Source organism: Microcaecilia unicolor, chromosome 12, assembly GCF_901765095.1.
Source record: "Microcaecilia unicolor chromosome 12, aMicUni1.1, whole genome shotgun sequence".
Classification (NCBI taxonomy): Eukaryota; Metazoa; Chordata; class Amphibia; order Gymnophiona; family Siphonopidae; genus Microcaecilia; species Microcaecilia unicolor.
The window spans coordinates 80,757,048-80,771,044 of NC_044042.1; the positions used below are offsets into that span (position 1 = coordinate 80,757,048).

At 46.6% G+C, this 13,997-nt stretch overlaps 1 protein-coding gene across 5 annotated transcripts in view; it reads right to left on the minus strand.

Annotated features, from left to right (window-relative positions):
- The window catches only part of ADAM11 (ADAM metallopeptidase domain 11), a 177,934-nt gene that overhangs the window by 42,835 nt on the left and 121,102 nt on the right, over window positions 1-13,997 (minus strand). For all 5 annotated transcript variants that reach the window (XM_030221374.1, XM_030221370.1, XM_030221372.1 and 2 more), the window contains exons 21-22: window positions 6,381-6,480; window positions 5,410-5,529 (exon numbers count right to left, since the gene is read on the minus strand). In XM_030221374.1, the coding sequence (XP_030077234.1) occupies window positions 5,410-5,529; window positions 6,381-6,480 (220 nt within the window). The remainder of the gene's footprint in view (window positions 1-5,409; window positions 5,530-6,380; window positions 6,481-13,997) is intronic.

The window sequence follows — 13,997 nt, forward strand, 5'->3', positions numbered from 1 at the left end:
ATTGAGGGTGTATCCTTGCCGGACTATTTGGAGAACCCACTGATCGGAGGTTATAAGAGGCCACCTTTGGTGAAAAGCTTTCAACCTCCCTCCGACAGGCAGGTCGCCCGGCACTGACACTTGGATGTCGGCTATGCTCTGCTGGAGCCAGTCAAAAGCTCGCCCCTTGCTTTTGCTGGGGAGCCGCGGGGCCTTGCTGATTCGCACGCTGCTGACGAGAGCGAGCGCGCTGGGGCTTAGCCTGGGCCGCAGGCTGTCGGGAAGGAGGATTGTACCTACGCTTGCCAGAAGTATAGGGAACAGTCTTCCTTCCCCCGAAAAATCGTCTACCTGTAGAGGTAGAAGCTGAAGGCTGCCGGCGGGCGAACTTGTCGAATGCGGTGTCCCGCTGGTGGAGAGACTCTACCACCTGCTCGACTTTTTCGCCAAAAATGTTATCCGCACGGCAAGGCAAGTCCGTAATCCGCTGCTGGACTCTATTCTCCAGGTCGGCGGCACGCAGCCATGAGAGCCTGCGCATCACCACACCTTGAGCAGCGGCCCTGGACGCAACATCAAAAGTGTCATAAACTCCTCTGGCCAGGAATTTTCTGCACGCCTTCAGCTGCCTGACCACCTCCTGAAAAGGCTTGGCTTGCTCAGGGGGAAGAGCATCAACCAAGCCCGCCAACTGCCGCACATTATTCCGCATGTGTATGCTCGTGTAGAGCTGGTAAGACTGGATCTTGGACACGAGCATAGAGGAATGGTAGGCCTTCCTCCCAAAGGAGTCTAAGGTTCTAGCGTCCTTGCCCGGGGGCGCCGAAGCATGTTCCCTAGAACTCTTAGCCTTCTTTAGGGCCAAATCCACAACTCCAGAGTCATGAGGCAACTGAGTGCGCATCAGCTCTGGGTCCCCATGGATCCGGTACTGGGACTCGATCTTCTTGGGAATGTGGGGATTAGTTAATGGTTTGGTCCAGTTCGCAAGCAATGTCTTCTTCAGGACATGGTGCAAGGGAACAGTGGACGCTTCCTTAGGTGGAGAAGGATAGTCCAGGAGCTCAAACATTTCAGCCCTGGGCTCGTCCTCCACAACCACCGGGAAGGGGATGGCCGTAGACATCTCCCGGACAAAGGAGGCAAAAGACAGACTCTCGGGAGGAGAAAGCTGTCTCTCAGGAGAGGGAGTGGGATCAGACGGAAGACCCCCAGACTCCTCGTCAGAGAAATATCTGGGATCTTCCTCTTCCTCCCACGAGGCCTCACCCTCGGTGTCAGACACAAGTTCACGGACCTGTGTCTGCAACCTCGCCCTGCTCGACTCCGTGGAACCCTGTCCACGATGGGGGCGTCGAGAGGTAGACTCCCTCGCCCGCATCGGCGAAGCTCCCTCCGCCGACGTAGTCGGGGAGCCTTCCTGGGAGGTGGCCGCGGTCGGTACCGCACGCGGTACCGACGTCGGGGACCTCAACCTGGGCGATGGGCCAGCCGGCGCCACGCTCGACGGTACCGGTGGCGCAAGCACCGCCGGTACCGGAGGGGTAGGGCGCAACAGCTCTCCCAGAATCTCTGGGAGAACGGCCCGGAGGCTCTCGTTTAGAGCGGCTGCAGAGAAAGGCTGAGAGGTCGATGCAGGCGTCGACGTCAGTACCTGTTCCGGGCGTGGAGGCTGTTCCGGGCTGTCCAGAGCGGAGCGCATCGACACCTCCTGAACAGAGGGTGAGCGGTCCTCTCGGTGCCGATGCCTGCTGGGTGCCGAATCCCTCGGCGACCCAGAGCTCTCGGTGCCGACACGGGGAGGAGACCGGTGTCGATGCTTCTTCGATTTCTTCCGAAGCATGTCACCGGAGCTCCCCGGCACCGACGAGGAGGACGTCGAATCCACCCGTCGCTTCCTCGGGGCCGAGACTGAAGAAGGTCGATCTCGGGGGGGCTGTACCGCAGGAGCCCTCAGGGTAGGCGGAGACCCACCCGAGGGCTCACCGCCACCAGCAGGGGAATGGACAGCCCTCACCTGCACTCCACCCGATGCACCACCGTCCGACGACATCAGCAGACGAGGTCCTGGTACCACCGACGTCGATGCAGCTATCCGATGTCTCGGCGCCGATGCAGAGGCCCGATGCCTCGATGCACTCGATGCAGGGGCGGCCGAGGAAGCTGGTCTGGACGCTGACGACGTCGATGCACTCGAAGATCCCGGTGCCGATGCCGACGAAGAGCCCGAGAACAACACGTTCCACTGGGCTAGTCTCGCTACCTGAGTCCGCCTTTGAAGCAGGGAACACAGACTGCAGTTCTGAGGGCGGTGCTCGGCCCCCAGACACTGAAGACACGACGAGTGTCGATCAGTGAGCGAGATAACCCGGGCGCACTGGGTGCACTTCTTGAAGCCGCTGGAAGGCTTCGATGTCATGGGCGGAAAAATCACGCCGGCGAAATCAAAAGCCGAAATGGCGAAATTCGAAGCACCAAATTTAGAGGGAGAAAAAATCTCGACCGAGGCCGAAAAAAGGCCTACCCCGACGACGAAAGAAAACTTACCGGGGCAAAAAAGCTGGAAGTACGGGGAGGACTTACACGAAACCCGGCGGGGGGTTTCCGGAGCACTTCCCGACTAGGACAAAGCTTTCCCGAAGGAAAAAAACACGTTCAAACAAATTGGACGCGCGAGGTCGACTTTCCGGGGCTCGACACGGCGAAAACACGACCGTACCGAGTGCGGACAAAAGAAGACTGGCCGGCTCGAGCCGGTTTCGGGCGGGAAGACGGCCGCGCATGCGCGGTGCGCGCGGGCGCGCGAGGGCTAGCAAAGGACTTTGCTAGTGAAGTTTCCGATTGGAGGGGCTGCCGTGGACGTCACCCATCAGTGAGAACAAGCAGCCTGCTTGTCCTCGGAGAAACATATATATATATATATATATATATATATATATATATATATATATATACACACATACATACAACATCAATGTCTGTGCCTTTTATAAATTAGATACCCAGAAATATCCAACAGCATTCAGCTCCAACGTATGCATGCATATATATAGGGTGCCTACTTTATCCCATATATATATATATCTATATATATATATATAGATATATATATATAAGATAAAGTAGGCACCCTGTTATAAAATTTTCCCTAATATGTGTTTAAACTAAAAGAGCTTCATACAATACAGGGACATGAGCTAGTCTTACAAGGTGATTTATAAGGCTGAAAAGAAAGGAGACTAAACATTGATGTTGCATATATATACAGTGGGGGAAATAAGTATTTGATCCCTTGCTGATTTTGTAAGTTTGCCCACTGACAAAGACATGAGCAGCCCATAATTGAAGGGTAGGTTATTGGTAACAGTGAGAGATAGCACATCACAAATTAAATCCGGAAAATCACATTGTGGAAAGTATATGAATTTATTTGCATTCTGCAGAGGGAAATAAGTATTTGATCCCCCACCAACCAGTAAGAGATCTGGCCCCTACAGACCAGGTAGATGCTCCAAATCAACTCGTTACCTGCATGACAGACAGCTATCGGCAATGGTCACCTGTATGAAAGACACCTGTCCACAGACTCAGTGAATCAGTCAGACTCTAACCTCTACAAAATGGCCAAGAGCAAGGAGCTGTCTAAGGATGTCAGGGACAAGATCATACACCTGCACAAGGCTGGAATGGGCTACAAAACCATCAGTAAGACGCTGGGCGAGAAGGAGACAACTGTTGGTGCCATAGTAAGAAAATGGAAGAAGTACAAAATGACTGTCAATCGACAAAGATCTGGGGCTCCACGCAAAATCTCACCTCGTGGGGTATCCTTGATCATGAGGAAGGTTAGAAATCAGCCTACAACTACAAGGGGGGAACTTGTCAATGATCTCAAGGCAGCTGGGACCACTGTCACCACGAAAACCATTGGTAACACATTACGACATAACGGATTGCAATCCTGCAGTGCCCGCAAGGTCCCCCTGCTCCGGAAGGCACATGTGACGGCCCGTCTGAAGTTTGCCAGTGAACACCTGGATGATGCCGAGAGTGATTGGGAGAAGGTGCTGTGGTCAGATGAGACAAAAATTGAGCTCTTTGGCATGAACTCAACTCGCCGTGTTTGGAGGAAGAGAAATGCTGCCTATGACCCAAAGAACACCGTCCCCACTGTCAAGCATGGAGGTGGAAATGTTATGTTTGGGGGTGTTTCTCTGCTAAGGGCACAGGACTACTTCACCGCATCAATGGGAGAATGGATGGGGCCATGTACCGTACAATTCTGAGTGACAACCTCCTTCCCTCCGCCAGGGCCTTAAAAATGGGTCGTGGCTGGGTCTTCCAGCACGACAATGACCCAAAACATACAGCCAAGGCAACAAAGGAGTGGCTCAGGAAGAAGCACATTAGGGTCATGGAGTGGCCTAGCCAGTCACCAGACCTTAATCCCATTGAAAACTTATGGAGGGAGCTGAAGCTGCGAGTTGCCAAGCGACAGCCCAGAACTCTTAATGATTTAGAGATGATCTGCAAAGAGGAGTGGACCAAAATTCCTCCTGACATGTGTGCAAACCTCATCATCAACTACAGAAGACGTCTGACCGCTGTGCTTGCCAACAAGGGTTTTGCCACCAAGTATTAGGTCTTGTTTGCCAGAGGGATCAAATACTTATTTCCCTCTGCAGAATGCAAATAAATTCATATACTTTCCAAAATGTGATTTTCCGGATTTAATTTGTGATGTGCTATCTCTCACTGTTACCAATAACCTACCCTTCAATTATGGGCTGCTCATGTCTTTGTCAGTGGGCAAACTTACAAAATCAGCAAGGGATCAAATACTTATTTCCCCCACTGTATATATATATATATATATATATATATGCAACATCAATGTCTGTGCCTTTTATAAATTAGATACCCAGAAATATCCAACAGCATTCAGCTCCAAAGTATGCATGCATTTGCATATTTTATAAGATACGTGTGTACATCACTGTTCCATCTTTGAACCACCCAAACTATGCTTCCAAGAATGCCCAGTGGTTCCCAAACCTGGTCCTGGTGCACCCTAGCCAGTCAGGTTTTCAGGGTATCCACAATGAATATTCATGAGAGAGATTTGCATGCAGTGGAGGCAGTGCATGCAAGTATCTGTCATGAATATTCACCGTGGATATCCTGAAAACTTGACTGGCTGCTGTGCCTCCAGGACCAGGTTTGGGAATCACTAGCCTATGTGCAACACATTTACTGCCATCTTTTTAATGTGCATATCAGAGTATATGGCTGTGGAATTTATAAAAGCCTTTTTCCACGTGTAGAACATGCTTTACAAGCTGAAAAACTTTCATAAAATTGTGAGACCGCTAAAGAAATTCAGCTAGCATCTGCCCTATTGAGCACAGACATGACACAAGTTTACTGTACCTGCAGTCCACATATTTGCTTTGGTGGTAGAATGTCATGCTGGTTATTTCTCCACTGAGGTCACCAATCTTTGGTGTGCCTGTGATATTTGAACACAGGAGGTAACCACACAAGACATCTCTGAAACATATCAGGAAAGAACAGAAAGTATGTCAACCAAACTGTATGTATGTTTTACTTTTTTTTTTTTTTTTTTTTCAAAAAACTGGGTACATCAACAGCAAAGCAATTTTAGCTTTCACTTTCCAGGCCTATATTTTCTTAAAGCAAACTCTGCACTAAGAAAGAGGTCACGGACAAAATCCTTGTATTGATTTTATAATAAATATAAGCAATGCAACAGTCATTTAGAACCATAATCTTGCTCTGCTAAAGTCAAACTATCCACAGCTATCAAAGGGTAAAGCTCTAGTTGCAAATTTAAGGTACCTGACAAATGGGCAATCAAACAGCAAAATTATCCTCCTTAATAGCAGCAAATGTGAGAAACTGGCAAATCCTTACATCATTCGACAAAAAAATTAAACCTTTAATAGAAAATGTGCAGGATTGGGATACAATTTATTAGCCCAATAGGAAAAGATGTAGTGCATGTGCATTTGAAAGACTGATGGAGGAACATAGCCTATGACTATTCCAGCTTTCTCCAAAATTACAAACAGATTCTATAAAATATGCATTTAAAATATAGGCTATTTAGAATCATTTAAACTTGCAGGTGTATGCTAGTGACTGGCTAAGTGTGGTCCACAAGCCATTTACTCCCCAGTCAGTCATAACTTTGGCTTAAACTTAACATGTGCACAAATGCTCTATTTGCCAGTCTACTCTCCTGATGCGTTGATTCCCCCTCCTCCCACCTTCCCTATCCATGTTCATGTTATGATCATATCTTGATGCTGTGTTTGCCTGAAGTGGCCCTATATGGCCAGCACTAAACCAAGAGACCTGTCACACCCACACTCACTCACTGTTTATTGCACTGGATCCAGTTCTGTCCATCTCCGCCACAGTTCCCTTTCTCTGTTCCCTCAATGTTCAGCTTCTCGTAACAAAATCTATCAGCTGAGGCTGGGGAAACAAAAAAGGAGAATGAAAGAAGTGGTCAACAGAGTTCTTAGAAAAAAAGACTTATTTCTACAGTATCATATGCCATGATAGGGTCCAAAGTTTTGAAATTGAATGCCTTTTTTACTTGTTGGAAAGTTAATGTACTCCACTCCTAAATCAGATCTTACTGCACTCAAATTAAGACAGACTAAGCACACTTCTAGTTCCAGTCTATGGTTATTTATTTATGATTTCATTTATTTACTTCTTATTTTTTTTATTTTGCATTTATTTATTTATTTTGTTCTATTATTTAGGGCTTCTTTTACAAAGCCACGGTAGTGATTCCTGCGCAGCAATTGAGAGGAACCCATAGGAATTGAATGGGCTTCCTCTCATTTGCCATGCAGGAATCGTTAGCGCAGCTTTGTAAAAGCCCTTAGTTAGTAGGTAGGGAAAGGGACTGTCTTTCATAGGCTTTCAGTTGAATTACCACTTTTCCTAATTGGGTTGAACACTATGAGCCTTCATGCAAAGGCACCCTCAGTTCTTCTCCTCCGATCTAGCCCTATTATTTCAAAGACAATCCCACAGTGGAGCTTAACACTGGAATGATCTTGATTGCTGCTGATTTGGAATAGCTGGGCCACCCTTCCTTTGGAGGCTATGAAGCTGCTTCCATTGGGTTTGACAATCAAACTCAAGACTTCTACACAGCAGCATAATTTTATTCCATGCTTTTCTGACATTGCTCCATATATAATAATAATACTTATCATTTTTACAGCACTACTTACTACTACTACTTATCATTTCTATAGCACTACTAGATGTATGCAGCGCTGTACACTTGAACATGAAGAGACAGTCCCTGCTCGACAGAGCTTACAATCTAATTAGGACAGACAAACAGGACAAACAATGTATTCAATGCTGTACTGTGGTGGTAAGTATTCAGATACAATATATCTTTACTCCTGAAGAGCTTATAATCTGAGTGGTAACTGAGGCAACGAGAGATAAAGTGACTTGCCCAAGTGACAGTAGCAGTAATGCAAATATCATAATCACTGCTGGAAGTATTTGTTATAAAAAAAATGAATAACACCCAACCACAGTTCTTTAACAGTATGACTACACCCCCAAGGTTTAGAAGAATATCTGATTCAATGTTGCTATAACTTTAGGACCCTATAAAACTCACTTCTGATGAAGCCTCATTGAGTAATTAAACTCTGGAATCCGTTGCCAGAGAATGCGGTAAAGGCAGTTAGCTTAGCGGAGTTTTAAAAAGGTTTGGATTCACCGCATTGCGCAAAGGACAATTGGCTCACCATCTGAAGATATGGGACCTCTATAACACTTGGTTATCCACAAACGTGAGCGTATAGGACCAACTGCACAGACACTAAGTGGTGGGGGGGAGTAGGGGGGGTGGGTGGGTGGGGTTTATCTCTTGCTTAGCAATTTCTGTTCATAGTTATCAATCAACTGTGAAATTTGACCTGTTGATATTGGCTTTAATTGTATAAAACTGTATAGATAAAAAATTGAAAAAAAGAAAATTTAAAAAAAAGGTTTGGACAGCTTCCTAAAGAAAAAGTCCATAGACCATTATTAAATGAACTTGGGGAGAATACACTATTTCTGGGATTACCAGTATAGAATGTTTTGTACATTTTGGGGATCTTGCCAGGTATTTGTGACCTGGATTGGCCACTGTTGGAAACAGGATGCTGGGCTTGATGGACCTTTGGTCTTTCCCAGTATGGCAATACTTATGTACTTATGTAAGTATTACTACTTAATTATGGAACAGATCTTTTTCTAGCATTGCTTTTCAGGTAAGGTCACTTTCAAATCATCTTGTTCTCCTTGATTTCATGCTAGATTGTCTTTGTTGAACAAACAGTCTAGACATTTGAAGGGCAATTATATAAAGATGGCAAAATATTTTATACAAGTGCCAGACTCTTGTAATGAGTCTAAGATAACATTTACTAAAAAGTAGACCTAGGGGCTCATTTTCAAAGCACTTAGACTTACAAAGTTCCATAGTAATCTGTGGAACTCTGCAAGTCTAAGTGCTTTGAAAATATGCCTCCTAGTGGCTCAGGTATTGAAATCAAAAATCTTTATCTTGAGATCAAATAACTTACAATTAAGCAATTAAACTGTTCAGCGATATCTTCATGGGTCTAAAAAAACCTCCTCCTCCTCCGTATTAATTTTATTTCAACAGTGTTTCTATATTCATTTATCAAAACTTTTTATTTTAACTTTGTGTCTTTACTTTTGACTGTAATTAAAATATACTGCAAAAGACTTAGCTGGAAAACAGCAAATTATCTGGCTAATTGGTCCCGCTCAACAGAACGTTGCCGTTTCACTATGGCTTCCTCGGGAGCTTCGACAATTTATCTGCCAAGAAGTCTTTTTTCATTACAAGTTCTCTTCACTGTGATTACCCAGCCGCTCAACATAGCCAGTTAGGCGCTGAATATCTGTGTCTAACCAGCTATGTCATGTGATATGGCCGATTAGCGGCTAACCACTAACCAGGATATCAGTGGGAGATAACCAGTTATCTCCCGCTGAATATCCATGGTTAGGCGCTTAAATCCATTCCTGGCTGGTTAAATAGTTTTGAATCTCGAGGGGAGAGGATCTCTAATTAGAAAATGGATGGTATTAAAAAACAAAAATGGTTGTGGGTAGGCATAGATGTTAGTCATGAGTTTGCGTATCAGCAATTAGCCCACTATGTTCGATCCCTAAATATGGAACAGTTGAATAGTGGGCATGGGAGGAAAGTAAGGGAATTTTTTAAGGAAATCCCGGGGTCACGGCTCTCGATCTTGAGTTTGCACAAGCGACTGTGGGAGTTGAGACCCCAGAAAAATACAGCAGTAATCACAGCCCGTTGGCCACGAGACATGCAGAGACCTAGTTTGAATTTAGATTATACAAAGCTGGTGTCCCGTATACCAGGGATCTCTGTGCATGCGAATCTTAGGGAATGTCAATTTCGTATTCTGCACAGAGCTTACATGACCAAACCACAGGTGTTCAAGATGGGAGGGGTACCAGATCCATTATGTTCTAAGTGTCAGCAGTGGGAAGGTACACTTTATCATTGTCTCTGGGAGTGCCCGGGTACACAAAGATATTGGCATTTGATCATAAAGTATTTGGAAGGCTTAGTAAAATCTAGAATAAGCTGCACTCCTCTGGGGATTATATTCGACAAATATGAACTTTTTGTCCTTCAGCGGGGGGGGGGGCCAACGGCAGTTGATTCGTAAGGCCTGCCTGATGGGGAAGAAGGTGAACCTGAATGGGTGGCTGACTGTGGACCCACCAGATTTTTGGCACTGGAGGAACAGATTTCATGACCTGCTGCTGCATGAACGCCGGGCGGTGGGACCCTCGCCGAAGAAAAGAACACATTTTTTGGAGGTCTGGGGGCCTTATGTTCAGTCCCTGTCTCCAAGTGCGCGAAGTTTAGTATTAAATGGTTTATAATTTTTTTTTTCTCTCTTTCTCTCTCCTTCTCTGTGGGGGCTTCGTGGCTCAAGCATGGGGCTCAATAGGAGAATGGGAGGTGATAAGACAAAACCCTCTCATTCGTTTTAAATTTCTTACACGGGCCCTCTACCAGTCCTTTGCGACAGGGGTATGCGGGTCTCATAGTGTATAAGGCCAGGAGAGTTTGGCTATACAATCATAATCTGTGTGCTCCTTGAGATTTTAAAGTACCGGGAGGGGGAAGGGGGAGGGACTGTTCATTATGGGTGTGGGACAGTAAGATTACGGAGAATGTTTAGTAATGCATGTTTAGCTGGAGGTGGGTTAGTCGAGGGTGGGGGAGGAACCACACGTAAAAAAGTTTGTCGATGTGGTTAATGCCTGCTTTTGCTTAGCTTGCTTTGTTTAAGGTTTTTGATCCATTGTATATTGAACTTGTGGGATGCTTTCTTTGTTACATCATCAATAACACTTGTTGAAACATAATTAGGGGAGGGGTGGGTGGGGGGGGAGGGAGGGAGGAGGGGAGGGGGGATAAAATGTAAAATTTGTATAGTGACTTGAGTTATAACATTGATAATTTGTACTGGTCTCTTTTCATAGCATACTCTGTATAAGCTCTGTTACTATTAATAAAAAAAGATTTAAACTAAATGGCTGCATATGTATTGATGTGTCGAGTGGCACTTAGATGACGACTCCGGCTGTGAAGAATTAAGACCTATGCCGGGCAGATTTGTACAGTCTGTATCCCATATGTGGCATTCTGGTTTATGATGGTCTGGAGTGGGTTTCGACAGCAACTCCAGTAGCTGGAGTGCGAGGACAGCGCCAGGCAGACTTTTACGGTCTGTGTCCCACAAATGACAAAATGGATTTGGATAGGCTGGAGTGGGCTCTGATGATAACTCTAGTAGTTGCAGCATAAAGATAGTGCCAAGTAGACTTCTATGGTCTATGTCCCAGAAATGCAAAAAAAAAAAAGACCATAATCAAGTATTTTATATCACATTCATTGTTGATTTAATCATGAATTGATAATGAGTGTGACTGTTGGGCAGACTGGATGGACCGTTCAGGTCTTTACCTGCCGTCATTTACTATGTTTCTATGTTACCAGTGGTAAAATAACCCGTCTTGATGCCCACGACATACACATGGGTAGAGTTTAGGCAGAGCATGGGCGGGTGCACAGTTGCACATGTAGCAATTTAGGTGTGAGCTTAAGGGCTCATGCCTAAATTATAGGCTTGTACCTATTATGCTAGCATTCTTTACAGGAAAGCAGGCTCCTACTTTCCTTTACAAAAGATGTAAACAGACACTAGATGATATAGCACCCTTACGAACAAGAACCTCACATAGACACAACACAATACCGTGGTTCAATGAAGAACTGAAAAAATTAAAAACACAATCCAGGGAACTGGAACGTGCATGGAAAAAAAAATGAAAGATGAATATACACTTAACGCTTGGAAACAATTACGGAGAAATTAGACCTTACCTGCTAATTTGCTTTCCTTTAGTCCCTCCGGACCGGCCCAGGATTGGACTGATGGGTTGTGCACGCCTACCAGCAGGTGGAGACTGAGAAAAAAACTCTGACTCTAGAGAGCCAATGAGAGCCCTGGTCATGTGACCCTAGCCTCAGTATTTGAATAACCAAGCAGAAAGGAAAAGAAGGACCTATATTCTGTGCCCTGAGGAATTTAAGCAGCCAGGCAGCACGAGAGAAACCAACGTGCTTAAACTACGGCTTCGCCGTGACACTGGGCGCACCAACAACTCTGGTCAGAGCCGTGGCATGGCCAATTATGTACAGAAATGTGTATCCCATAAACTGTGCAAGTTGTATAATATTATGAACTGAATAACCAGAGAACTTGCAAAACATTTAACTTGTAGAACATAATGTATTTCTTATAGATCATAATGTATCTCCTTTAACTGTCTAACTAGCAGAACAGCTCTGTAGACGACAGTTGCATCTCTGTACACAGTAAAATTGAGAACCATAGAACACGGGAGGGACCTGGGCCGGTCCGGAGGGACTAAAGGAAAGCAAATTAGCAGGTAAGGTCTAATTTCTCCTTCCTTAGCGTCCCTCCGGACCGGCCCAGGATTGGACTGATGGGACGTAACAAAGCAGTAGTCCTAAGGGAGGGACCCCAGCAAACCCGCTGTGAGTACACGAGATGCAAAGACGGTCTCCTGACGACACTGTACATCTAGCCTGTAATGCTTAGAGAAAGAATGAAGTGACGACCAAGTCGCCACCTTACAGATCTCCGCTGGAGGCACCAAGGAACACTCCGCCCACGAGGCTGCCTGCCCCCGGGTAGAATGAGCTTTAAGCGCTGCCGGAACTGGTCTGTCTGCCAAGAGATAAGCAGACGCTATCATTTCTTTGATCCACCGAGACAAAGTAGGCTTAGAAGCTGCCAGGCCCTTGCGGTGACCAGCAAACAGCAGAAAGAGGCGGTCCGATCGACGAAAGTCCTCCGTAACCGCAAGATACCGTTTAAGTACTCTCCTAACATCCAGAGTATGCAACTTTTGCTGCTCCTGCGTTCCGGAGGAGGATCCCAGAATAGGAAGAAAAACCGACTGGGACATATGAAACCGAGATAGTACCTTGGGCAAAAAGGAAGGAACCGGCCGAAGGACCACTCGCTCTTTAGAAAATTCCAGAAATGGAGATCTACAGGAAAAAGCTTGCAACTCTGAGACTCTTCTAGCTGACGCGATAGCCACCAAAAACAACGTCTTAAGCGTTAAATCCTTCAGAGAACATGTTTGTAAAGGCTCAAAAGGAGGCTTTGTCAGAGACGAAAGCACCAGATTAAGGTCCCAAGATGGAAAAAACGATCTGACTGGAGGACGAAGAAGGCTGACCCCCTTCAAAAAACGAGCCACCTCGAGAAGACTAGCCAAAGACTTACCCCTTATTCTACCTCTGAAACAGGACAGAGCTGCCGCCTGCACCTTCAGCGACGAAAGAGAGAGCCCCTTATCAAAACCTCGCTGTAAAAAGTCTAACATCTGAGGTACTGACGCCCGAAAAGGAACAATGTCAGCTTCTGCACACCAATCCTCAAAAATTCTCCACGTGCGAATATAGTTTAAAGAGGTGGAACGGCGACGAGACTGCAGCATGGTAGAAATCACTGGCGTCGAAAATCCTCGCTTAGTTAAACGAGCTCGTTCAAGAGCCAAGCCGTAAGACAAAATCGAGCTGGATCTGGATGCAGAACTGGTCCTTGAACCAGCAAAGCCTTGTGTGCCGGAAGACGAAGAGGAGACGCCACGGACAGACGCTGGAGATCCGCGTACCAGGGACGCCGAGGCCAGTCTGGTGCCACCAAAATGATCGGCCCCCCGTGGTCTTCGATCTTCTGAAGGAGACGACCTATTAGTGGCCATGGAGGAAACGCGTAAAGAAGGCCGGAGGGCCATTGCTGCAAGAGGGCGTCTACCCCTGCCGCCCTTACATCTTTTCGGCGACTGAAGAAGCGAGGAACTTTGGAGTTGAGCCTGGAGGCGAAGAGATCTAGTACTGGAAGACCCCAGCGCTGTACTATCAACTGAAACGCCCGATCGCTCAGAGCCCATTCCCCGGGATCGAGAGTGTGACGACTGAGGAAGTCTGCTTGCACGTTGTCCACTCCTGCCACATGCGAGGCTGAGATGGCCGTGAGGTGAATCTCCGCCCACGCCAGGAGACTCTCCGCTTCCCGACACAGGAGACGGCACCTCGTACCTCCCTGGCGGTTGATGTAGGCTACTGCCGAGGCGTTGTCCGAGAGAACTCGCACAGCTGTGCCCTCCAGAAGAGAACCGAAGTGCAGCAGAGCTAACCGAATCGCCCTGGTCTCCAGAAAGTTGATGGATTGAACTGCTTCCAGCGGCGACCAGAGGCCCTGAGCCCACTTGTCCAGGCAATGAGCCCCCCAGCCCCGGAGACTGGCATCTGTTGTTAGAGGTATCCACCGCGGAGGCTCCAACGG